At 35.4% G+C, this 25429-nt stretch overlaps 3 protein-coding genes across 13 annotated transcripts; all 3 read right to left on the reverse strand.

The window, feature by feature from the left end:
- Positions 1-6396: 6396 nt before the first annotated feature.
- On the reverse strand, positions 6397-20917 carry LOC122093715 (glutathionyl-hydroquinone reductase YqjG-like). 5 transcript variants are annotated; one of them, XM_042664146.1, is made up of 7 exons: positions 8830-8904; positions 8646-8697; positions 7865-8089; positions 7597-7773; positions 7276-7500; positions 7045-7173; positions 6397-6780 (listed from the first exon to the last, which is right to left on the reverse strand). In XM_042664146.1, the coding sequence occupies exons 3-7, from the start codon at positions 8075-8077 to the stop codon at positions 6547-6549; spliced, it is 978 nt and encodes a 325-aa protein (XP_042520080.1). In that variant the 5' UTR covers positions 8078-8089; positions 8646-8697; positions 8830-8904; the 3' UTR covers positions 6397-6546. The 5 variants fall into 5 exon arrangements, with proteins under 5 accessions (XP_042520080.1, XP_042520077.1, XP_042520079.1 ...); XM_042664143.1 differs by lacking the exons at positions 8646-8697; positions 8830-8904 and adding an exon at positions 19906-20240; XM_042664145.1 differs by lacking the exons at positions 8646-8697; positions 8830-8904 and adding an exon at positions 13656-13774.
- LOC122093716 (succinate dehydrogenase assembly factor 1, mitochondrial) lies at positions 11721-14897 on the reverse strand. Of its 7 annotated transcripts, none has more exons than XM_042664155.1 (3): positions 14804-14897; positions 14048-14095; positions 11721-12225 (listed from the first exon to the last, which is right to left on the reverse strand). In XM_042664155.1, exon 3 carries the CDS (start codon positions 12122-12124, stop codon positions 11822-11824), a length of 303 nt encoding a protein of 100 aa, XP_042520089.1. In that variant the 5' UTR covers positions 12125-12225; positions 14048-14095; positions 14804-14897; the 3' UTR covers positions 11721-11821. The 7 variants fall into 7 exon arrangements, with proteins under 7 accessions (XP_042520089.1, XP_042520085.1, XP_042520088.1 ...); XM_042664151.1 differs by having other exon boundaries at positions 11721-12288; positions 14804-14889; XM_042664154.1 differs by having other exon boundaries at positions 11721-12288; positions 14796-14885.
- A 1760-nt stretch (positions 20918-22677) lies between the features above and the next one.
- On the reverse strand, positions 22678-23980 carry LOC122093931 (LOB domain-containing protein 24-like). The gene is made up of 2 exons (XM_042664487.1): positions 23825-23980; positions 22678-22998 (listed from the first exon to the last, which is right to left on the reverse strand). The coding sequence occupies exons 1-2, from the start codon at positions 23978-23980 to the stop codon at positions 22678-22680; spliced, it is 477 nt and encodes a 158-aa protein (XP_042520421.1).
- Positions 23981-25429: the final 1449 nt, after the last annotated feature.

The following is a 25429-nucleotide window of genomic DNA, read 5'->3' on the forward strand; positions in this document are numbered from 1 at the left end:
CAGAGTTCGATGTTAGAATCGAGAATGACATAATTTTCATATGCCATTATGATGTAGATTCTCTTCAAAGTGGATAAATGTCATAAAAGATGAGATGAAATCAGTTAGTAACAATGATATCTGGGAACTCATTCAAACTACCTAAGAGCTTTAAGGCAATTTGTTGTATGTATTTAAAACTAATCGCGACTCGAAATGTAATATTGAAAGGTACAAAGTCAGACTAATTGTAAAGATTTTACTCAGAAAAAAAAAGAGGACATTGATTACTATGAAATCTTTTCTCTTGTTTCTAAGAAGTATTCTCTTAGGATCATTTTAACATTGGTGGCTTATTATGACATGGAGCTTAACCAAATGGATGTAAAAAGTATATTCTTGAATAAAAGCTTAAATGAGGAAATCTACATAAATATGTATAAAGAATTTAATAAATAAGGAAGATTTAATGTGTATATATATAAGAAATTCATATACAGAGTTAAACAAGCTTCCTGATAGTGGTATATATCATATTTAACCACATTTTCTTTTATTTCTTTCAGATTTATTATGAACATTTTTATAGATGTACATATTTGAAACTCAGTGGGAGCATGCTTATATTTATGATTTTGTATATGAATAATCTTATTTAGATGAGCAATACGAAATTGTTTCTTTCAAGAACTTATAAATGAGAGATATATGTTTAGCCTCTTTTATTATCGATTTAAAGATATATTATCATATATCTCGCCAATTATCTAGGCTATCACAGAAAACCTATATTGATAAAGTTTAGAGGGATACAATATATAGATTTGTTAATCAAATGTTCTATCTATAATCTAATGTGATAAAATTGATTTAAGGTAGTGCCCATAAAATATTCTGAATGTATGTAATATTTTAGCACTCGTAATGACATTAGTTCCATATTAAGCAACTATGTGATTGAAGGTAATAAGATACCTTCAGGGAACTAAGAATTGCATGCTTACCTGTAAAGAATCTGATTATTTGGAAGTAATCAGATATAAAGACTCTGATTATTTATGATGCCTCAATGTAAAAAGTCTATATCTAGACATGAGTTTCTACTTAATGGTGAGACATTTTTTTTTTTAAGTTTAAGAAGCATTATTGACTATCTGTTTTTATTTTGAAAGTAGAGTTCATGGTATGCTTTGAGGCCACATCTATGGTAATATTATCATTATCTTAGGACTTCGGGTTGTCGACGCCATTTGGAGCCGCTGAAAATATATTGAGACAATGTTCCAACTGTGAATTACTCCAAGAATGATAAACATTTTTTAAAACGATTTTTTTTTTTTTTGGAGTTTAATACAATTTTATAATTATAATTCAGAAACAATAGTATATATTATACATATCATGACTAATATGATAATTATGACTAAAGTAAAACTGCGCCAAAATTTTACGCGGATCTTATTGCAAACATGAGTCTGATTGAGAATTAATGTATTTAGTCATTTGTATTTATACATGACACTCCTTTATAGTGATCACATTATATGTGGTTTCTGAATATTTTTCATTTTATCATTATGTGTACACATTTCTGTGACATAAATGAGATATTATTGTTGGACCGTTTATTATCTGTTTCCCTATTTAAGAACCGATTTGGATGGGATTGTTGATACTGTGATTGTGGAAGGGAGTGTGTCGACTGATAAATGATGCATAACCATCATAGTTCCTATCAATAGTTTCATTCATTCAAGATTGAATGCGACCAACGGATATGATTTTTTATTAAAGTGGCCACATTGAGTTGTTTTCTAAAATTGTTGGAATCCAATAATTGTCGTTTTAACAAACAAATTTTTTAACTTGTTTTTCATAAATAAAACTTTGGTTGTTGTGAACTGGTCAAATGGTTAAGTGGGAGATTGTATGATTTATTTTCTTATTTGTCCCAGTTGACCATTGATTGGGTTCTATTTGATTTGATTGTAAATTATCTTGGATTCTATTAAGGATACCCACCATATTAACTTGATTGCAAATAGGGAAGACTTGCTCTCTAATTGATTGACATACCTGGAAGATAGTCATTGTGTTATTAAAGGAGACTAGGTCCCCCCTTGTACAGTAACGTACTAATCTCACCCATTAGAGAAGTGTATTGAGAAAATACCAATGGGAGAAATCTACCTCCAAGAAAAAAAAGAAGGTTTCTCATTCATACAAGAATGACATCAATGGTTGCATCAAGTTCTACTGAAAATAACACGCCATCGACGGTTATCGATATGTCGTTTCCCCTCTTTTTTTAGATTGAAATGGTTCATAGTATATTAACAAGATCCTTATTACGATATATGAATTATTATGTTTTAAATTCCATCATAAGATGGACATTACTTCTGGGGTTTGGGCCTTTTCCCAACTATTGACATGGTCGTCATTATGAATCGGATGAATCGGATTTGGACCACCCGAAACTTCTTGTTGGACATGTCCGTATGGCCCAAATTCGTCATTATGAATTGGATCCGGACCACCCGGAACTACTTGTTGGACATGGCCGTATGGCCCAAATCCTTCATTATGAATCGGATCCGGACCACTTGGAACTTCTTGTTGGACATGATCACCTCCTTGTGGGTCTTGACCATAGTTAGTAAATTCGGATTCAAGAATTATTTGGGTGGAGAATTATTCGAAATAATTCAGTTGGTTAATTTAAGGATTCGGTCAAAAAAGCGGACAAAATAAAAATCAAAGTCAGATTCGAATTCGAGAATTATTTGATTAAAAAAATAAAAGTCGGGCAAAAAATTCAGATATTATTTTTATATTTTATTGTATATTTTTTATTTATCAAGTTATTAATTTGATTTGTATACTTAGAAAGAGCAAATTACTTTATACAATAAAGTAAAAAACTATGAAAAAATTGTCATTGAGCAATGGAAGCAATGGTTATTGTAATTCAATTTCTACTTATGAAATAGATTAGGCCCCAAAATAACGAAAGCAAGATTACAACTATAATAAAACAAATAAATAAATTGACTATAAAAAATTTTCACTATCCTTTTGCTTGGGTTCACAAGACCCATATTACACTAAGACGCACTAATTTTTCAAAATTAAAGCAACAATATAAAAGAAGATTGATCGATATGGTGATATGAATCTGTCCTGGTCCCTCGGAACCTCAAATTATCCATGAAGGCTTGATAACTCCCTTATCTTAGGATGAACTGATGAAGTAATGAGAAAGAAATGAAACAAAGAGTATATTCGTATGATTGTTACAGAAGAATTAGGTGGAGAAAAAAGATGGGAAGAAGGAGGTGAAAATTTTTGGGGAGAAGAAGATGAAAAAAAAAAAAAAACTATTTCGGTGGTGGGTACCGTGGGTTTCATATATGACGTTTTGTTTGTTTGTTTATTTGTTTTTTTTTTTTTTTTTTAATACTGTTTAAGTGGCCCGAATAATTTGGTTTAATTCGATTCGGCCATAATTATTCGCGTTTTAAAATCAAATTAGTAAAAATCGCATTTTTTACTTAATTTTATTTTTTATTCGGATTTGGTCACAATTTTTTTATTTAATTAGGAAAAATTCTGTTTGGCCAAATAATTCATGAATTATTCGGCTGAATTGTTAACTGGATTGTTAACTAAGGTCTTGACTTTTGATCTGCAAGAGCATGGGTTGAATGGAGTAACACAATGATTAAAAACACTAACGTCTTCGGTACTGAAAGGTGATTTGAGGCTTCCATTGTTGCTTCAAGAAGAATTTCAAAGGAGGCAAGATGTGAGGAATCCCCTATGGTTGGCAGCGGGTTGGTTTATATAAAATTTTTAGATGATACCCACTTCAAGAAAATTCCCACAAGGGATTCTAGTCAATTAAAGGTATGATTTCGGTTCATTTATTAATGCATATTCTAAATATACATATTGATCAATCAAAGATTTGAAAAATCCAATTTAATAAAATACTTACAACAATGATATGATACGTGTTTAATGCAGTCGCTCTATAAATAAAAGTATGGATATAAATATATGTACTAAGAATTTTGAGCCAAAAAAAAAAAAAAAACTTAAAAGATCATCTCTATGATTGGTTGAAATAAATATTAGGGTAGAGAAGCATATAAGGAGTATTCCTACATCCCTCTCCAGGTTTAGATTTTCGATCGGAAATATATTATATTAAAAGATTAAAACAATAAGATTATGATTTTTTTTTCAACAAATCTTATTTACGATAAGATTTCCCCTTCTATGTTTATTTTTTAAATGATCCGAGATGAAAACTCTCGTGCGGTGTGAAACACTACAGCCCCATTAACCTTACACAATATTGTCATCTTTAGCCCATGAATCTCAAGGCTCTAAAATACTTTGTGCCATGTTAAGGAGATTAAAGGTTATCAATTGGCCAAGTAATCTTTCCTAAGGGATGTCGGACTAAAGTTTGCACGTCCTCACCGATCTCCCTAACCCCTTGGTACTTACCGTATTCTTGGTGGGGACACCTCACCGATCTCTCAGGTGGGTCCATAGTTAGCAAATTCGGATTCGGGAATTATTCGGGCGGAGAATTATTCGGAATAATTTGATTGATTAATTTAAGGATTCGGTCAAAAAAGCTTATTGTTTTTTTTTTTTTTAAATACTGTTTAAGTGGACCGAATAATTCGGTTTAATCCGGTTCGGTCCGAATTATTCGGGTTTTATATTCACTTTTGAAAAAATCGTAAATTTTACCGAATTTTATTTTTAATTCGGATTCGGTCAGAATTTTTGATTAAATTCGGAAAAATTCAGTTTGGCCGAATAATTCACGAATTATTTGGCCGAATTGATAACACTGGGTGGGTCTGGTACTTGCCGCACACAGTGGTCCCAAGAAGTTAGGTGCATCGGCGAAGGTTTGATTATAGGACCTCGCTTCCTGAGGTGGAGTACCGCATCCCTCCAAGCTAACAAGGCTAATCCCTTGGGTTATCTCTAACGTTCTCTCGATTGTACATCTCTGACGACTAAATCGGGTTTTCAAGTGTAATTTTTCACTTCCCCAAAATCTTCTTCACTCTTATTCAAAAGGTTCATTTGAGCCCATTACAAGGAGACAAACCACGGTTCTTAAGAATAATGTAATGGCAAATTACTATCAAATTATTTGAAAATCTTTTTTTAGCTTTTTTTTTTTTTTTTTTGGATTAATGAGGAACCCCTCAAACCTGTATGGTTTTATGATTTAGGTCCAAAGATAAACCCTGATTACACTCAATCACACCTAACCCGTGTAATAGATCAATAGCGAGGAGACTCAAACTAGAGACGTTTATTAACTTAAATTTAAATAATTTTTATATTGTCAAATTGTCTTGTGTATGCCCGTATATCTGTGGTAACTAAATGAGTCATTAGTCTGTAGAGAGCAATGTTGCTGTCTCATTGTTGTGTTGAGTGAAGAAATGAAGACAAAAATTCTAGAAGGTGAAGGCTTAAATCCACTACCCCTCTAGGGGTTGATATTTAAGTGACATGTTTAAAATTACATAAATGTCCTTATAAATATTTTTCATAGGGTTAATGTTTGAATCCTCATAACCGAGCCCTATTAAGTTGGGACAATGCTTTGTTGTTATTGTCATTCGTCATCCTTATGAATATTTTTCATATGATTGAATCTAAGACGTTTGGCCTGGGGATATGGATGTGCATGAGATGAAATTTTGTTAGGGCTTGGCATGGCAAGGGGTCCTTCACAGAAAAGGGCATGCGATACAGAGTATACAAATTCTCCATGAAAGTGAAAAACAAAGATAATTTGGGAGAAAATCATGATATGAGTAGCAATTCACAGTGTTCCTTTAATGGTGGATAACAGTTCAAGGTGGTACCACCAAAACCATCAATCGTGGATCCGACACCTTTCCTTAGCGTCCATCACCCAGGTCTTGCCCATAGCTACCTAAGCAAGCGCCACGTGTCGAAACGATGATCCAACGGTTCTTGATGCCTCGTTCTTTGTGCCTTTCTCAAACTGTTGGATCATCACCTTGCCATGTGGCGCTCGTCCAGGTAACTATGGGCAAAACCTGGGCGATAGGCGCTAAAGAGAGGAGCCAAATCCATCAATCGCTCTGTAATGGTAGATAGAAAGGTTCCTACCCTTCAGTAAAGTGAAAAGCAATGAAGTTTTTGAAAGTAGCACTTTCATATCTGTACTGAAAAAATAACAAAGATTAAAAAGAAACGTTCCATGAAACCACAAAAGAGAAAAAAAATAAGATAATTTGGGAGCTAAGCAGTTTATGGCGCTCCTTAAGAGGTGGATATCAGTTATGGATATCACTACCAAAGCATCAACAGTTAAAAATGAAATAACCATTCTCAGTGTAGTGGTAGATAGAAAGCTCACTGCCCATTAATAAGGAAGCAAAGACAAGACTATTACAATTTGGCGTGTCAGGCCATCTTCTTACCGTCTTTAGTAGCAAAAAAAGAAAACAAACCATTCATACTCAAATAACTAACAAACCAAAATACATAAACTTAAGTAGAGAATCTGTCTCGCTCATGTGGAGTAGAAAAATCTATACTAGGACCAACAGGAATTATACCATATCGGTTAATAGATGGATGACTTCCATAGTAGTGTCGCTTGATGTGCTCCATGTTAACAGTGCTACTCATGCCCGGAATTTGGAAAATATCTTTAGTGTAATTGAACAGATTCGGGTATTCATGTAGCTGCTTTTTGTTGCATTTGAAGTGAACAACGTAAACCTGTTGTCCAGAAAATTTGAACAGTAAGATACCAAAACAGCCTGGATGATAAATTCAAGAAAGTGCAAATTTTAACAGAGTTAAGCATCAAAACATTGATACTATTATAGAGAGCTATCTCAATATTGTAATAGGAGGTTTGGTGGATCAAGCAAGTGCATTTGGACCGCTAAATGATTACGACAATGTATGTGTACCTTGTGAGATTAGCTACACAAATCAAACATACATTTTGAGGCTAACTTGGATATCAAATCTTCATACCTCATCAAATCTTATAAGAGTGACAAACAAACGAATGTCAGCTTCAGTAAGTGTGTTCCCACATAAATAACGCTGTTTGCTGAGTATCTCCTCACATTTGTCCAAAGCTTCATATAATTTTGCCACAGCCTTCATAATTAGAAAGGGATACATAACATTAGCAAGACAATATATACCAATGAATGTAAGAAAAAAAACTATACTGAGATGGTTCACTATAGCAATACTTACCTCGTCGTAGGCTCCTTGCTTGGTAGCAAACCCACACTTATAAACACCATTGTTTATCCCATCATATACCCATTCATTAACCTCATCAATTTGGGATTGTAAGTGAGGAGGATAAAGATCCAAACTGGCATTTTCGGCTATATCGTTGAATTCAGTATTCAGCATACGGATAATCTCAGAACTCTCATTGCTCACAATTGTTTTCAATTTCTTATCCCATAAAACCTGTTAGACAGGAAAATCATATAAAATAATTGACAAAGTGCAACAGAATTGCAGAAACTAGACCATGGAAAGAAAATAACGAAGGATAATACATACAGGAACAGTGTATTTTCCAGAATAGTTTGTACTAGCAAGCTCATAGAGTTCTCTGATATTTCTTGTCCCATTCAATAGATCAGGATCAGCACCTACTTCTTCTGTGCTTGAAGAAGGAAAGACCCATCCCATATGGTCATCGGCGTCCTTTGTCCTTCCCCATATGGGTTTGACTGACTATACAAAGCATTGATGGATATCAGATGTAATACAGTAAGAGACGGTTAAGATTCCAAGACCTACAAAGATAATTTGAGGTATGCCTTACTGTGACACTGATGGCTTTCTGAAGTCCCTTAATATTTACATAAGCAAAGCATCTTGATGCCCAGGGACAAGCATATGATATGTACAGATGGTATCTCCCAGATTCGGCAGGAAATTGAGAGGACGGATCATTTGAGATAAAATTGCGAAATGTTGATGGGGTACGGTTGAAAGCACCGGTGTCTGTTACCTCATCTAGTGCTGAACGAGCCATTTGAAGAGTACCCTAAACAATAAATACCAACACATTCACTACTACCAGATAACTAGAAGAGAGTGGACTCCATAACTGGGACTTATATAATTCCTCGGATTTGACGGAACAACTTCTAAAATAACTAGAAAAGAAAAGCTTCACAATGAAATACATAGATCAATAGTTTATGTGACGACCTACATGCTTGTACTTAGCAACATCTTATTCAGTAGCCATGAAAGCATTGAGTCCCTCATAATATCAAAATAGCAGAAAGATCATAAGAAACCAGAACAAAATCGCAATTTAGCAACTTAAGTCTCAAGCTAAACAATTATTTTGATCTATTTGTGTACATTTAAAGAAGTTATTTGAGCCCTTTAATTTGGTTCACCCCATAGTATTGCATCTATGATCTATCAGAATTAATCCTATACATGAACTCAAAAAAAAAAAAAAAAAAAAAAAAAAAAAAAAAAAAAACCCAGATCTCTCCGTGGTGACTACCAAATGATTCATCAAAAAGGTAGAAAACGAGCACTAATTAAAAGCAACCCAGTTAGTTTCATTCAATTTTAATCCATACCCAAAATTCATAATCTTCCTCTCCCAAAATTACATATGCTTCTGCGCTAAAACTACTTCACTCCAATATGTCAAACAGAGCAGCAACAACAACAGAGGGGGTGAGGTGATCTACTACATCAATTTGGTAAAGTCAAACAGAACCCAATATTGAGAGAAGAGAGACAGAGAGAGGACGAGTTTACCTGGGAAAAAGATTCGACGGAAGAGATTCTCTTCTCCAGACCAAAAGCTATGAGAGTTTTGAAGATGGCAGAGGTCATCTAAATAGGAGATGTATTGGGTCACTCTCCCAAGTGCCAAGACAAACCAAAGGCTCATTCATATTAATTAATGGGTTAGTGTTTAAATATTGAATCATGGATGCCATTTCTAGGTCGATTTTTCACTACTTAATCTGTTTCAGAAAATTCTCCATTATCTAAATGAGCAGCCCCGTGACCTGGAGGTTGTCCCTTGGGGCCGCCCTTTAACCTACTCTCTAATTTACGTTTTCTTTTGTCAAATAGCTAAATTCCATTTCGGGTGGGTGAGGTATGGGTGAGATCACTCTTTGCATCAGCAGTCTTTACTGGAAAAGACAGATCTACCCGTAATGGTAAGGTTCCTCTACTGTGATGATGATTAAAATTGAAGAACAGTCTTTATGCAGAGCTGGAGTAAGACTAATTATATATCTTTTCAGATTCTGCGTGCCAGCAGCCTCATGCATTGGTGATGCCTTGTAGCTCAACGTGAGAAGACTTTATAACTAGTTTATGAATATCATCACATAATTACAGATTTTTTTTCTTTTTTCTTTTTTCCAATCAAAAGGTAAGGTAACTTAATACATCAATTTTAGAGTTAGAGGCAGTGATATGAGATTGTTTGTTCACAACCATATAGGCTATATTATGCATAAGTAAGACCAATTCGTTCCTTAATTGATAACTTCATAGATTATATAACCCTTAGGCTCTGTTTGGTCGCAAAGGATATTTAAGGGGAAGGGAACTGAAACATTCATACTTAAAAAATGAACTTTTTTATAATTATTACTCCATGTGATCCAATGTGATTGTATAAACGACTTCATCTTTTTAACAATTTTTAGTACCAGACACATTTTACATTTTATATTACAAATTAAAGCACAAGGTTTTGGATGCAAAATAATATAAAATTTAATACCCAAATATGAAATAATTTGAAGTTAATGATATAACCACATTGGGGTAATAACTACAAACATTTCTTTTTCAAGAATGAAAATTTCATTTCCTTTCACTCTAATTCCCCTTGCAACTAAACCGAGCCAAAGTTAAAAGATATGAAGTGAAATTTGAAATGGAAGATCATAACAAGAGCCCATGCATCCACTGCAATAAGAATTCGGATCAATACGTCCATCGTAAATTATGATAGGGTACTCATCAGATGGTAAAGCTTGGTACTCACTCAAAAGCATAAGATCATGAGGATAGATATCAGGTGGAGGATGCACATGATATCAAGCTCCAGAGTGTTTATCAAGCTTTTCTGCTTATTGGCTTTTGGAAGTCATCTTCTAAGAGGCAAAGAGGTGAAACCAATAAGAAGTGTGAGTTTGAAATACTTCCTACCCTGAGAAGCCCATAAGCCTAGCCACTAATTTCTTGGCTTCTTAGACAGAGGTGGAAAATATTTTAGACTGTCACTTCTCATTGGTGAAGCTTTATTAACTCCTATAAAAATGCTTCTAAAAGCCTGTTAAGCACATTAATTAGCACAATCCCGATAAACTTAACCAAATATGCCCTGTAAATTATGACTGAAGTGAGTAAACAAAAATGTCGTGACTTTCAATGACTTAAACCAAGTGATGGAAGACTGAAACAAGCACAGAAAGTGACAGAGAAGCACTAGAGAATTTCAATTTCAAGGAACTAGCAATTTTGTTCCCTTCAATTTCAATTTCAAGAAACTTTCATACCTCATTGCCTTGTTTTGAATTAAAACTAAACCAATGGAATGTGAGGTCCTCTCTATGACAAAAATCTTCCCATTAACACCAGTTAAATCCATCACTGATAATCAAAACACTGTCATGATCCAAAAGTTATCTATTTTCAGGAATGGAACTATGGTGTGAATCATAATTTATTAGTCTTCATCAAGAAGTAGCACCAAACCTCTTTTTTCCCTCCATAAATCAATTACGCATGAGAAATGTAGACCAATTGAAATCTGAAATATTCTAGCACATGCAAGCAATAAAGCAATAATTCTTGTACTATGGTAAAGGAAGCATTTTTCTCATAGTTCAACCCTCTCAAACACATCAAGGCTCAAATGGTTAGCCGAAGGAAGCATTCTTTCATACCACAAGTTTGGAAAGCATAGGATTCTGACTCATATTGGCCAAAACAGCTGATTCCAATCCATTGATTAAAGTTGAACCAATATGACAGGAAAACATAGGAGGGGCTAACAGAATCTTAAGCAATGCCACCTAAGCCCTTTATAAGTAGCAGTTAACAGTTCTCCTTTAAGAGGTGAATAACAGTTCTGAGGGGTATTACCAAATTATCGACTTTTAAAAATGAAATCACCAATCTCTGAGTAATGGTAGATAGAAAATTATTGCCCATCAATGAGAGAGCAAAGGTAAGGTTTATTACAGTTTTGGTATGTCACGACCTCTTCTTACTGTAATCCTTTTGCGCTGAAAGAATTACAAAAAGAAATACAATACACTTGAAATAAAGAATCTGTCTCAATCGTGTGGGAGTAGCATAATCTATATTAGGACCCAGAGGAATTATACCATATTGGTTAATATTAGGACGATTTCCATAGTAGTGTCACTTGATGTGCTCCATGTTAACAGTGGTACTCATGCCCGGAATTTGAAAAATATCTTTGGTGTAAATGTGTAATTGAACAGATTTGGGTATTCATGTAAGAGCATATTGTTGCATTTGAAGTGAACAGTATATACCTGTTGTTAGTGAAATTTGCAGTGAACAGCATAAATGTTATGTCTTGTTAGTGACATTTGAAGTGAACAGTATAAATATCACTAACAAGACATTACATTTATATATTTTGCCTCTTTGAAAAATGCTATCTATTTAACATTTGATTGAACCATTACATCAAAGTCACTGTAAATTTAATATTTGCAAAGAATTGAGTTTTTGAACTTAACAAAGCTTAGGTTTTGTTATTGGATTGAGAGTTGGGCACGATCTTAAGAGAAGACAATCTGACCGTTGCAGGGCTCTTGAGCTGATCTAGTTGCTTGTTGCCTCGGCGGAGCAGATATTCGATGTACACAAAGTTCTTGCGATCCACAGCTGTTGCCTTCCGGCGGAACTCACTAGAGACAGTCAATTCGATGTGACGGCGCTCTTCGGGGCCTTTGGTACGAGCTGCTCTCAGAAATCCTCTATATAGTGACAACACCTGCTTCTGCATACCTGATAGTTTTACTCCGGCCTTTGATCCCATCGTCATATAACCCCTCCTCTCCCTCGATCTTGATTTTAATCTCAGTTTCGATATTTATCTTGGTCAGATATTCTCTAAGTCCCCAACTTTTTGAGGATTCAGTATGACTGCACAGAAAAGGTGACAAAAGCCATTCAATGGAGAGAATCCTTGACGCAAATTATGTTTTTCTGTTCACCAATAGAAAACAGATGATATTATAAGCTTAGAACACCCGATTTGAACTTTCAAAACTCTTCTTTTTTCTCTAAAAAATGTGAGCGGAACAAATTCTATTAAGTTAAGGAAGAGGAGAAGCCTCGTCTTTAAATCTAATACAACTGGTGATGGGAGCCATCATGATCTCGAAAAATTGTTGAAACAAACTAAAGAGTTTAATTTTGAGCTCGACGCATATGCATTTAGTTATCGGGATTCGGGGAGCAGATTGGCGGAATCGGGGAGATTAACCTTGCTCTACCCCTCCCCCAAAGAAAACCAGCTTCGAATCACCTTATATGGATTGGCCGATCTGATATTGCATGATGAACACATGTTAAGGGGGATAAGGAATTTTCCAAACAATCGAGATGAAGAGTTGCAAAGGAGACAGAATTGTAGAAGAGGAGAGGGAAAGTGATGCAGTAGCATTCAACTGGTTGGACCAGCACGACCGGGTTTGGAAACGCAAATCCAGAACAGACAGAACCAGCCTAACCCAAGTTTTTGGTCTAGCAAGATCCAGTAGTAGTTATTTAGTTCTTTGGGTTATTTCTTTTTTATTATGTTGACAGACTCGTAATAGATAGGCTAGTTAGTTTTGAATTCTATTTTAGTCTTAGAGTTGGAAGAGGAGATAGAGTTTTAGTCAGTTGGGTTTACATTCCAGTTTCTGGGCAACGTTTGCAGCCCTGCATAATTCATCCACCTTCTTCAATCCTCCTCCTCTCTCTCTCCAAATCAGGGAGTAAGCTTCCTCCCCTAGTGAAACTTAGGTTGACTAGCTAGGTATGTGAAGTTTTAATCAAAATCTCGGCACTTGGGCCAAAATTTTGGTCTAGGTTCGGTTTGAGTATCATTTCAGTCGAATGTTACAAAACATAAGGGTGTAAATTGGTCCTAAGGGGTCAGGACCAGAACTGGACCAATAAGCTAATTGGTTCCAATTCTGAGAGCCAAGTCTGTTAACTATTGGGTGTGGCCGGTTCAGGTTCCTATTCCTAATCAGTTCAAAGAACTATTATAGTGTCCAGAATTTAAAAATAAAAACAAACTTAAACACAAATAACAGAACCAGACAGGCCAGTAAGATACACTTATTAATACTATTAGGTAGCAATTATCCCTTCATAAAATAACTTCAAATATAAAACCTCATACTCAAAGAAGCAACCAAATCATAGATCAGACTGATCAAAACAACAATGTTGGTTAACTTATACACTTTGCCAGCACAATTTGGGGCATAAGCCAACAGTTCTGAAGTATCAACTCCAACAATGTTAAACAGAACAATCAGAAGCAGGATTGAAATGATGGAGGAGGATAATTTACGTACTCCATTTTTCCTTACTGGATTCAAAAAGAATGGCTGCAGCAGTGGTTGTTTTCACTCATCACAGAGGAGAGAAGAGAAATATTTAGGTATTCTATTTTTCCTTATTGTATTATCTCTCCCTAGACAAATACAGAAAGAGCACATATCAGTATATCACATCCATATTAAAGTGTCATGATCTAGAGTCAAGAGAGGAAAGAGAAAACAACTTATATTATCTCCCTAAACAGCATCATGCAACACTACAACAAAGAGAAGCGCATGACAATATAGCGCATTTTCATTCATATATCACACACATCATGCAACACTGCAACAGAAAACATAATATAGCATAAAATGTTGTCTGCTTAAGCAGCACTAAACAGAGGAAAATGGGTTTCCTGAAATACCTCTCCGCAGCTGAAACTTGAAAGTTGTCGTGATTTTGTCAGTGGGTCCTGCAAAGCATGAAAAATGTATGTCAGACAAATACATTCTGTCATTCATAACCCATCAACCAGGGAGTTCATCTACATTTACTCTTCCCAATAATAACAACATACACGTATTCGTTAAATACAGTTTCCCTTTCAATTCACCCTTCAATAACCACTAGTTCCATCAACTTTGGTTACGATTATCATATACAGACATGAAAACGATCACCCTATTAACTATTTAGATGGTTTGGATTATTACTATTTTTATGAGAAACAGAAAAATGAGATTCCAAAAACAGTGAACCATACAGGACTTTTAACAGTAAAACAAACTTTGATGAGGGGTGAGAGAACAGAACCTGTTCTATAAATGATACAGAGAAACAATATAGGGGTGAGATAGAGAGAGAAGTCCAATAATGGGACAAATGAAGTATATGGAGTATTGTTTAACCTTACACTGCCCAATCATCCCTCTGAGCTTATCCCTAATTGCGATAACAGTATGGCTAACACGGGCCATTACAGACGTGGTTGCGAATGGTTAGAAATACCCAAAAAACAGAGTGACGGAGTGAAACTTAATAAACGCTATAATTGAAATTTCATTCTTCTCTTTCAATCCAAAAAACCCATCGATTTCTTCTGATTCGATAGAACCAGAGAGACAGCAGATTTAAAATCAAATAATAGAGATGAGAGATACCTACCTACCTACCTACCTACCTTTGTCTTCAAGATCAGAGATTCAACAGCAGCGGCAGGTTCGGTGTTAAGCCAACGACTCAACGAGACTTCTCCAGTTCTCTCTTCCTCTTCGACAGCGATAGCTTCGGCTCTTCCCAGCTTTCGCCTCTTCCAGTGGCAAATCGGTTTCTTGCTGCGTTTGGATATCAAGAAAAGAAAAAATAAAAAAAATATGGTATCTTTATTTTGTTAAAACAAAAGAAATTTTTTTTGTTAAACATGTGACTGAAATGGGGGACTGAGGGTTCCCAAAAAACGAAGCATGGAAATATCAATAAGGTTAGGATTTTTACGTCTAATGAGGGGTGAACGATCATTTTGTCCTTCCCTCCACTTTTGATTGCCAAGGGCCACATTATTATTTTTCAGGCTTCTTCTGTGATTGAGTTTGTTGTCCGAGTGCATAGTGTATTCTAGTGCCTTCACAAATGTTCTCTCTTTCCACTTATAAAAGGGGTAGATGCCACTTCATAGGAAGAAGGAAAAAAGATAAACACAAGGAGATACTAGCATTCTTTACGCAACCTAACAACTATCTTTATAAAAAAGAGCAATCCAGTGCATGAGGCTCTTGCTACTGTAGGGTCTGATCACAGGTTCAAACCTTGGAAATAACCTTACATCTTTCGTCTTCCAAAATATATAAGAGAGGATTTCCCACGCAGCCATCATGGAGAGAAATTTGCACTCCACCACACTAAATAGGTATTCTGAAAAGAATGTCATGATTCATTTACATGAAGTCCACATTTTCAGAATAGGTGAGGGAAAAAAAATCATGTGAGACTGAAATTGCACAAGGCGAGCGCATCAATCGTTTTCCCTAGTAAATTCCACTTCAAGTGAGGCATGGGTGAGGTCACTCATTGCATCAACATCATCTACTAGCAAGGCTTGTGAGAGCCTAGGAAGATACCTAGAGCATTGCAGAACAAGCAAGAGAGGGCGGCGGGTCTTGGGTGCAATGTTATGATATGTTTTTTGGGTATGGTGCAAAAGTAAGATTACTTCATTATGACTTGGCGGCTGTGGGTTCAGATAAAAATAATCCATCTATGAATAGGGGTTAAGGTAACACTACATACATCTACTCATCCCAGAGGCCTCCGCATTGGTGAAAGCATCATGAACTAGGTATGCTTTTTAGCACAATACAAGCAAGACCTTACATGTTTGATAGAGTTTATCAAGCTTTTTTGCTTATCGGCTTTTGGAACTCATCTTCTAAGAGGACAAAAGGCAAGACCAATGAGAAGTGTTTAATCTGAAATGCTTCCTGCCTACGACGCCCATAAGCCTAGCCATCAACTTCTTGGCTTCTAGGCTTTTTAGAATATCATTTCTCATTAGTGAAGCTTTATTACCTCCCATAAGCTAGCTTCTAAAATCGTTTAAGCAGATTAGGGGAAGTCATATAGAAGTGTGTTGAGTTTCAATTTCATAATTTTAAAAGGGGATTGTCTAAATGACATCTCTATAGGTGTGTTTTTTCTTTTTTTTGAATAGTGTATTTAAAACATGTAATTTTCTTTTGATTGTCATTTGTTTCATCCCCAAAAGTTATTTAAAGTAGTGGTAAACAAAGATTTTTTTTAAAATAATTTAAAAATAATTGATCGATATGTCATTATCAAAAGTTATTATCTTGTATATTTATTGAATATGAATGTAAAATGACAAGATTTACCATTATTGAAAGAAAAAAACATATGTTTTACAAAGAGGGTAAAAAAAAGTAAGTTACAAATCAAAGTCCCTTCAAGAGCATTCCATTACCATCCTGGCTCTAAGAATTAATATTGGATTGACTGATCCATTTTGGTATTGATAGAGGCTGATATTGATTCTTTGTTGATCCCAAATCAGTGTAACGTTAATGACCAAGGGTAAAATCGTCCAAAAAAATAGCACAACATTTTTCTTTCTTGCCCATAAAAAATAGGACCTTGCTTGAATAGGATATGTTCCATAGGCATGTATCTTCATATCCTTCAACTTTGAGGTCAAGAAGTAGTATCGAAATCACAACTGTCGTGGTGTCTAGGCGACCCAAGGCATTAAAGAGGCCTAAACAGAAGGTGATCAAGGTGCTTGAACACGAAGGCATCGCATAGGCTTGACAACTACAAATGGAGGAAGCAATTTTCTTATGGACACAATGTGTTACTTCATCTAATATAAACCAGCACAATTCTAGGCTTTTTGGACTCTCAAGAGTGAAACTAAACCCAATTATACTTAAGGTTTTAAATCAGTCTCCATCAATTCTGATTCGAATCAGTCGGGAATCAATAGACTTGCTAAACTTGGAGGGACTCAGTACACATGGAACCAGGGTAAATACAATTGGTCACGGTTTATTCAGAGTTGAATTGATCGATTTAGCTGATTACAGTCCGAATTCAAGCATTGATTATATTTGAACTAATATGATAGAAAATGTAATCACCAATCTCTGTGTAATACTAGATAGGTTACTTCATTTCCACCAAAGAGAGAACAAAGATAAAGTTTACAACACAGTATTGGCATGTCACAAGGCCTCTTCTTACTGTCTTTATTTCCAAATAACAAAGAAAAACAAAAAAAACAAAACTTCTGGACTCAAATAATTACAACAAGAAACACAAATACATTAAGTAGAGAATCTGTCTCGATCATGTGGAGTAGTATAATCTATATTAGGACCAACAGGAATTATACCATATCGGTTAATATTAGGATGACTTCCGTAGTAGTGTCGCTTGATGTGCTCCATGTTAACAGTAGTACTCATGCCTGGAATTTGAAAAATATCTTTGGTGTAATTGAACAGATTTGGGTATTCATGTAGCTGCTTTTTGTTGCATTTGAAGTGAACAGTATAAACCTGTTATTCAGGAAATTTGGACAGTTAGATACCAAAACAGCTTGAATGAAAGATTCATGATAGTGCAATTTTTATGACAACTAAGCATAATGACATCAACACTATTAACAGCTATACAGAACTATCTCATTGCAATAAAAGATTTGATGGATCAAACAAGTTACTTGGACATATCCAAAATTTGTTTGGTACCTCATCAAATCTTATGAGAGTGACAAACAACCGAATGTCAGCTTCAGTAAGTGCGTTCCCACATAAATATCGCTGCTTGCTGAGAATCTCCTCACATTTATCCAAAGCTTCATATAATTTTTCCACAGCCTTGATAATTAGAAGAAAGGCATAGATAATGTTAGTAAGATAACAGATACTAAAGCCTGTCAGTGAGAAAATATACTGAGATACTTCACTATGGTATGAGTTACCTCGTCGTAGGCTGCTTGCTTGGTAGCAAAACCACACTTATAAACACCATTGTTTATCCCATCATATACCCAATCATTAACCTCATCAATTTGAGATTGTAAGTGAGGAGGATAAAGGTCTAAACTTGCATTCTCTGCTATATCATTGAATTCAGTATTCAGCATACGGAGTATCTCAGAACTCTCGTTGTTCACAATTGTTTCAAATTTCTTATCCCACAAAACCTGTTAGACAGGAAAATCAAATTACATGATTGACAGAGTGCCAAGGAAAGAAAAAAAATCTAAGGGTATACATACAGGAACACTGTATTTTCCAGAGTAGTTTGTGCTAGCAAGCTCATAGAGATCTCTGATACTTTTTGCTCCATTCAATGGGTCAGGTTCAGCGCCTTCTTGTTCTGTGTTTGAAGGAAAGACCCATCCCATATGATCATCAGTGTCCTTTGTTCTTCCCCATTTGGGTTGGACTGACTATACAAAGCAAGGACACATAAATCAGATATAATACAGTAAGGAGAAGGTAAGGTTCCAAGATCTGAGAAGATAATTTGAGGTATGGCTTACTGTGACATTGATGGCTTTCTGAAGTCCCTTCACATTTATATAAGCAATGCATCTTGATGCCCAGGGACAAGCATATGATATGTATAGATGGTATCTCCCAGATTCCGCAGGAAATGTAGAGGATGGATCCTTGGAGATAAAATTCCGGAACGTTGATGGACTACGATCGAAAGCACCGGTTGCTGATATCTGATCCAGTCCTGAACGAGCCATTCGAATAGTACCCTAAACAACAAAATACTAACAGATTCAGTATTTCCAGATACAGAGAAAAGAGTGCATTCCATTACTGGGGCTTTTAATTCTTCAGATTGAGGGAAGAACTTGCTAAAATAACTACAACAAAAGAAAAAGTTCACAATGAAATTCAAATATCAATAATATATGTTACGACCTACATACTTGTGCTTGCAACAACTAATTGATCCCTACCAATCTATCAATCGAAGCATTGAGTCCCTTCTCATAATATTAACATGGAAGTGAAATGATTAGAGCCCAGAAAAAACACTATTGGAAACTCAAAGCTTCAAGCTCAAAACCCTAATATTGTGCCTCAATTAAGGCACATTCTTCCTCTTTGACACTTATTTGATGCATTTCAGTATATCTAAAGATGTTATTCGAACTCTTTAATTTGGTAGACCACATAATATTGCATCTTTCAGGATTAATTCTATAAATAAACTCAATGATTGCCTTCTCTGGTTCTCTTCTTCTCCAAACCCAATAAGTAATTGATTCTGTGCTCAACGAAAAACAAGTCCATTTCAACAAAAAAAAAAAAAAAAAGACCATTTCACAAAAAGAGGAGAAAATGATTATATTAGACAGAAACTGTCTTGAAAAAAAAAAAAAAAAAGAACTTTTCATATCAAAGAAGAAAATGAGAAACCCATTGAAGGGTTTTCTTTTCCTATACATTAAAACCAGATCCATCCATGGTGGCTACCAAATGATTCATCAAAAGGTGAAAAACGAGAGCTAATTAAAAGTAACCCGGTTGGTTTCACTCAATTTTTGATACATGACCTTCCTCTCCCAAAATTGAATGCTTTTTCGCTAAAACTACTTCACTTCTATATGTCGAACAGATCAATAACAGCAACAGAGAGAAAAGGGGGGGGGGAGATGAAGACCTTAACAACATCAATTAAGTAAATTCGATGGGTCAAACAGAACTCTCAAGGTTCAGAGAGAAAGAGAGAGAATCAATTTACCTGGGAAAAAGATTTGATGGAAGAGCTTCTCTTCTCCGGAGCAAAAGCTATGAAAGTTGTCGAGATGGCAGAGATCATCTTGACAAGGTTTGGAATTGGGGTATCACTCAAGTTTCAATCATACATTCCTACCTTTATTACTAAATTTAACCCATGGAGGTGCCCCTCTGACCTTTGAACGCATCATTTTCTTTTGACAAAAAACTGATGAGATCACTCCTTGCATCAGTCTCTAGAAGTCATTGAAATGCTTCCTGCCTCCACCTTAAGAAGCCCATATAAGACTAGCCCCAATTTCTTGACTACATGGATGTGGAAGAGATTCCCTCCTCCCCCACACCCCAACCCAAATTCCCTCCCCTCTTTCTTTGACACAAGAAAGAAAGCACAAAAATACAGCCTCTGCTGCACACATTTGAGATCACTGAGAACCTAAGATCTCATCAGTCAAACACCAAACAAGAACTTGACATACATTCCTACCTTTATTACTAAATTTAACCCATGGAGGTGCCCCTCTGACCTTTGAACGCATCATTTTCTGTTGACAAAAAACTGATGAGATCACTCCTTGCATCAGTCTCTAGAAGTCATTGAAATGCTTCCTGCCTCCACCTTAAGAAGCCCATATAAGACTAGCCCCAATTTCTTGACTACATGGATGTGGAAGAGATTCCCTCCTCCCCCACACCCCAACCCAAATTCCCTCCCCTCTTTCTTTGACACAAGAAAGAAAGCACAAAAATACAGCCTCTGCTGCACACATTTGAGATCACTGAGAACCTAAGATCTCATCAGTCAAACACCAAACAAGAACTTGACGGTTGAACTGTTGGAGGCGTAGCTTTCTTGTCTTTGAAAGTTGCTTTTAAAAATCCATAAACAGAAATTCAATAAGCTTTAGCCAATTGCATTCCTGTAAGATGTAATTGAAGTAGGTAAGAGTCTTAATTGAAGAAGGTAGACGTAACTGTCATGACTTTCAATGACTTTGGATATTGTCACAATGCATTATACATATCTCATTGATCAAATCTCAATCTGAAACAAGCATGGAAAATGATTAAAAAAATGTTATAAGCTTGTATGTGGTAGCAATTTAGGAATAGATTCTAGGTTTAGAACACATCCTGAAACAAACAAATATAGAAGAATCAAATATAAGAATAAAAAAATGTTATAAGGTTGTATTTGGTAGCAACTTGGGAATAGATTCTGGGTTTAGAAACAGAAACAAACAAATATAGAAGAAGAATCGGATCTAAGAATGTATTCTAGACCTAGGATCTGTTATGATAATGTATGCCAAGCACAACCTAAGTTTCCTTCAAGACTGCGTTTATTGTTTGTTTTGAGTTAAAACTTGACTGATTGAATGCTATTAGTCCTCTCTATCACATGGATCTACGTCTACCCACTTTCGCCGGTTAAATTCATCACTGATAATCAATACATTATATCGTGATTGAAAAAGTTGACATCTACTTTTCAAGAATGGTACTTATGTTATGCAACTTTAGTATATTAGTTTTCATCAAGTAGTAGTAAGGTTACATGAGGGAAGATCAATTGTTTAGAATTTTTTAAAGTAGTATATTTGGCAACAAAAGTCATTATATAGATATTATGGCCCAATTAGTCCTAGATTATGAGCTTCGTTTGATGTGAAAAAGTGAATCAGCAACTTAGATTCACATGATGATAGGCATGAAAAAAAAAAAAAGAACATTTGAAATATGAAATATTCTACCGTCTACTAGAATCAAGAACAATTCTATATGCAAAAGGAAGCATTATTTCACGGTTCAACTCTCTAAAACGCATCAAGGCTCAAGTGTTTTTCCAAAAGAAGCATTCTCTCGAACCACAAGTTTGGTGAGCATAGGGTTCCCACACTGCTATTATGTAAGAATTATCTATTCTACACAAATTCACGGTGCAAGAAACAATATCATTTGCATGGATTCCACATGGTCAGGGAAGAAAAAGAAAATAATACAAAGACCCATGTGAGAGGACATACGATAAATTAAATCTCAGTCCAGCTATCGAACCAGATGATTGGACTATTCAGATTGCTCACCGCTAGGTTTAATCAATCAAATGCAGGGTTTGCTTCTGAAACAATGAATTTAGGCTCAAATTGGTTGCAACGGAAATGAAGGGAAGGGAATGAAAGGAAATATTTGAATTTCCTAAAAACATAATTCACTTTCTAGGGAAATTGGTTGCATTTCCCTTACAACCAATATCAAAAAGGATTTTTCTGTAAAATATATTTCATTTCCCATGAATATATTTATATTTTCCTTGCAACCAAATTAGGCATTAATTAATTTTTACATCTCAAAGATGGAAATAAGCTTCCCCCTCTTCCCCAAAATCAATAAGGCTTCTTGCATGCACCACGGGTCAGGTTGGGATAGTATTGATCAATATTTCAGATTGAATACCTCAGGGGACGTTTCGTTAAACAAAAATGACATACCTTAGGGGGTGGCACTATAAATTTCCCATATTTTAAACCATTGGATCATTTAACCCGGTTCAATTTCTGACTAACCAAGCAAAAATAATCAAACATGTAAAAAATATCCTTAACTTTTTTTTTTCTTTATTCTCTATTCCCCTCAATAGAAAATTTTAGCATTTTCACAGTTAAAAGTGCTAAACAACATTTTACATCATTTTTATTGCAATGAATTTAATTTGGAACAAACAAGAATAATAACCAATCACTAAGTGATAATCAAAGAGATTGAAGAACAACAACTAGAGAAATCCTGGTGGTTGATGATTGTCTAATAAGGGTTGGTCCAAATAAAAGGAATCTTGCTGGTTCGAACCGAACCATGATGGTCCATCATACTGGACTTGGTTTTGAGCCATTGGTTTCTCTTGTTGGGCTTCTTGTTGTGCATTGTAGAAGGCAAGTTGAGCTTGTGTCAATGCAAGTTCACATTGAGTGTTAAGTATCTGTTGCTGTAATTGAGATATAATCCCAACACATCCATAAACTGGGTCTTGAATCCTTGAAGTTGCTTCAAATGACATGCAATCTGCTGCTTCTGCGCGTTGATGGACCGGTATTTGCTGCCCCAAGAAGAACAAATAAAGATTAATTAAGAATTAATTCTGATAAATATAGATGAAATCATAGTATTACAGCAAAACAAACTAGTTAAAATTGGAGGGTTTTTCCAGACGTAATTAATTGAAGTTATCTATACTTGAAAAACTTATACACTCATTAATGGCCTCTCTCTCTCTCTCTCTCTCTCTCTCTCTCTCTCTCTCTCTCTCTCAACACTAAAGTATCTATTATCTAATTAAACTAAACTAAAAGAAGAGATTTAGCTATGATTAAAACAAATTGAAAAATGTTTTACTACTAAATAATTTCTTGTTTTAGTTATGTTTTAGAAGGCAAAAGAAGAAACAAACTACTTAAACTTGGGAGGGCTCTGCTAGAGACATAATTAATTGAAGTTATCTATACTTGAAAAACTTTAAAACTCATTAATGACCTCTCTCTCTCTCTAGTTAATTGAAGTTATCTATACTTTTTTTTTTCTATGAAATAGAGTAATATATAAATTAAGAAGGATAAAGTTATATATCTATATTTGAAAAGCTTAAAAACTCATTAATGGCCTCTCTCTCTCTCTCTCTCTCTCTCTCTCTCTCTCTCTCTCTCTCTCTCTCTCTCATTAAACTTAACTATAAGAAGAGATTTAGCCATGATTAAAACTGAGATAGCAAAATCTTTTACTGCTAAATAATTCTTGTTTAAGTTATTTTTTAGAAGGCAAAAGAAGAAAATTGAAAAAGAAAAAGATTTAGCTCATCATCATTCTTGTCAAGTTCAATTGATAGAAGATTCAGTAACAAAAAATAAATAGAAAAAGTAGAGAAATACCTGTAAAATCTTAGTAATATTGCTGGCACCAAAGATTTTATGAACAGAAGCAAATCTTAGAGGATCATTTGAAGGGAAATAAGGGGCTAAAATGCAATCTTGAGGGCATCTCCTTCTTAGAGATTTGCAAGCTGCACAACGGGTGGAATGAGACATTCTTGGATTATGCAGAATCTAATAGAGACCTTTGAAAATCCAGAGATGGATTCACTCTTTAACAAAATCTTAATGTGAGATTTTGTAATAGATTTGTTTCTTATTTTTTCAAATATGAAGAACACCATTTGTCCCATGGCTTGCTTTGAGAGCTGCATATAGTCTAAAATTGGAAGGGAGTAACGGCTAGAATTTTAAAACTTAAGAAGATGTTTTAGATTCTGAGATTGGAAGGTTCACAACACAGCTAGAAATTTAAGAGGAGAAAAGGTAAGTCTGTGGGTATATGAAAAATTTCCTGAATTAGAGAGTAAATATAGAAGGCATGGAGGGGTGGCCAAGAATGTTACCAAAGAGGTTGAGGAAGTTTTCAGCTTTATTTTAACAGGGTTGAGGACTATGGTCTAGACTCTAGAGTATAGACCAGGCGGAGTGAAAGTCAGAATATGGGACGCAAATCCTTTGTGGTAAGCGGTGTGTGGGACTCAATTTTGTATCGGGGTCCTCTTAGTCGTTGGTTCCTGATCGTCACTCTGACTCTTCGCAAAGGATTTGTACGCCAGAATATGGTTTTCTTTTTTTTTTTTTTTTTTTTTTTTTTAAATAAGGAAAATCAATCTAGAGTATGTCAAAATTTCCACTAGACCCTAATGAATAAGGAGGTCGTAGGGACCTAACATGTCTGATCTCATTGCCTAGGCTACTGTGGAAGTGGCACAAGATACCTCTTAAGGTTGGTTAGGATAGGATTACATTATTTACTTTAAAAAGAACACAAAGTAAAAAAAGGAATCTTCACACCTAATGTTCAACCCAGGGTTTAAAAACTCAAGTTAGGATCCGACTTCATCCTGTCGATTCTGACCCGGATCAGATTGGAATTGGCTCGGATTGGTGTATTCTAGGCATCTAGGGATTTTCTGTACAGAATTGGCCCGAGTCAGATCATGGGGAATCAGATTTTTGTAAAACCCTGGTTCAACCCCTCTTTATAAGATCATTTCATCTACTTTCAACAAACCCTATCAACTACAGAAGCAAAATGGGCAAGCTACATGACCCAGGTCTTTCTCTTCTTTACTAACAGTCTCTTGCTTCTTTACCTTTCATGGAACCAATGTCAACAATTCAATGAAGGCAAGAACTATGAGGACTCCTCTAATCTGGTGAACCTTGAGTACCACATGGGTCCTTTCCTCGCTTCCCCCATCAAGCTTTACATCATATGATATGGTAACTAGAACCCAAACCAATAGATTATAAGAGACTTTCTTTCTATCATCTTCATCTCCATTCCATCATGGGAGCTCCAAATGGGGATGTGGATACTGATGGAATGATTGGTGTTATCTAGGGGTGCAAGTTTGGCCTTGATGACCCGAACCCGCCTTTGGTCCTCCCTGATCCCGAACAAGTACCAACTCCAAAAGTTTTGACCCTGAGGGCTGG

Source organism: Macadamia integrifolia, chromosome 11 (genome assembly GCF_013358625.1).
Source record: "Macadamia integrifolia cultivar HAES 741 chromosome 11, SCU_Mint_v3, whole genome shotgun sequence".
NCBI classification, from domain to species: Eukaryota; Viridiplantae; Streptophyta; class Magnoliopsida; order Proteales; family Proteaceae; genus Macadamia; species Macadamia integrifolia.

Coding starts and splice junctions, on each gene's coding strand:
- LOC122093716 (XM_042664155.1), bottom strand. CDS start 12,124: ATGACGATGGGATCAAAGGCCGGAGTAAAACTATCAGGTATGCAGAAG.
- LOC122093715 (XM_042664143.1), bottom strand. CDS start 19,983: ATGATCTCTGCCATCTCGACAACTTTCATAGCTTTTGCTCCGGAGAAG. Junction 7,774..7,864: donor AGAAAGCCATCAGTGTCACA/GTAAGGCATACC, acceptor TGCTTTGTATAG/TCAGTCAAACCCATATGGGG. Junction 7,174..7,275: donor AGCAAGGAGCCTACGACGAG/GTAAGTATTGCT, acceptor CTAATTATGAAG/GCTGTGGCAAAATTATATGA.
- LOC122093931 (XM_042664487.1), bottom strand. CDS start 23,980: ATGTCTCATTCCACCCGTTGTGCAGCTTGCAAATCTCTAAGAAGGAGA. Junction 22,999..23,824: donor ATATTACTAAGATTTTACAG/GTATTTCTCTAC, acceptor TTCTTGGGGCAG/CAAATACCGGTCCATCAACG.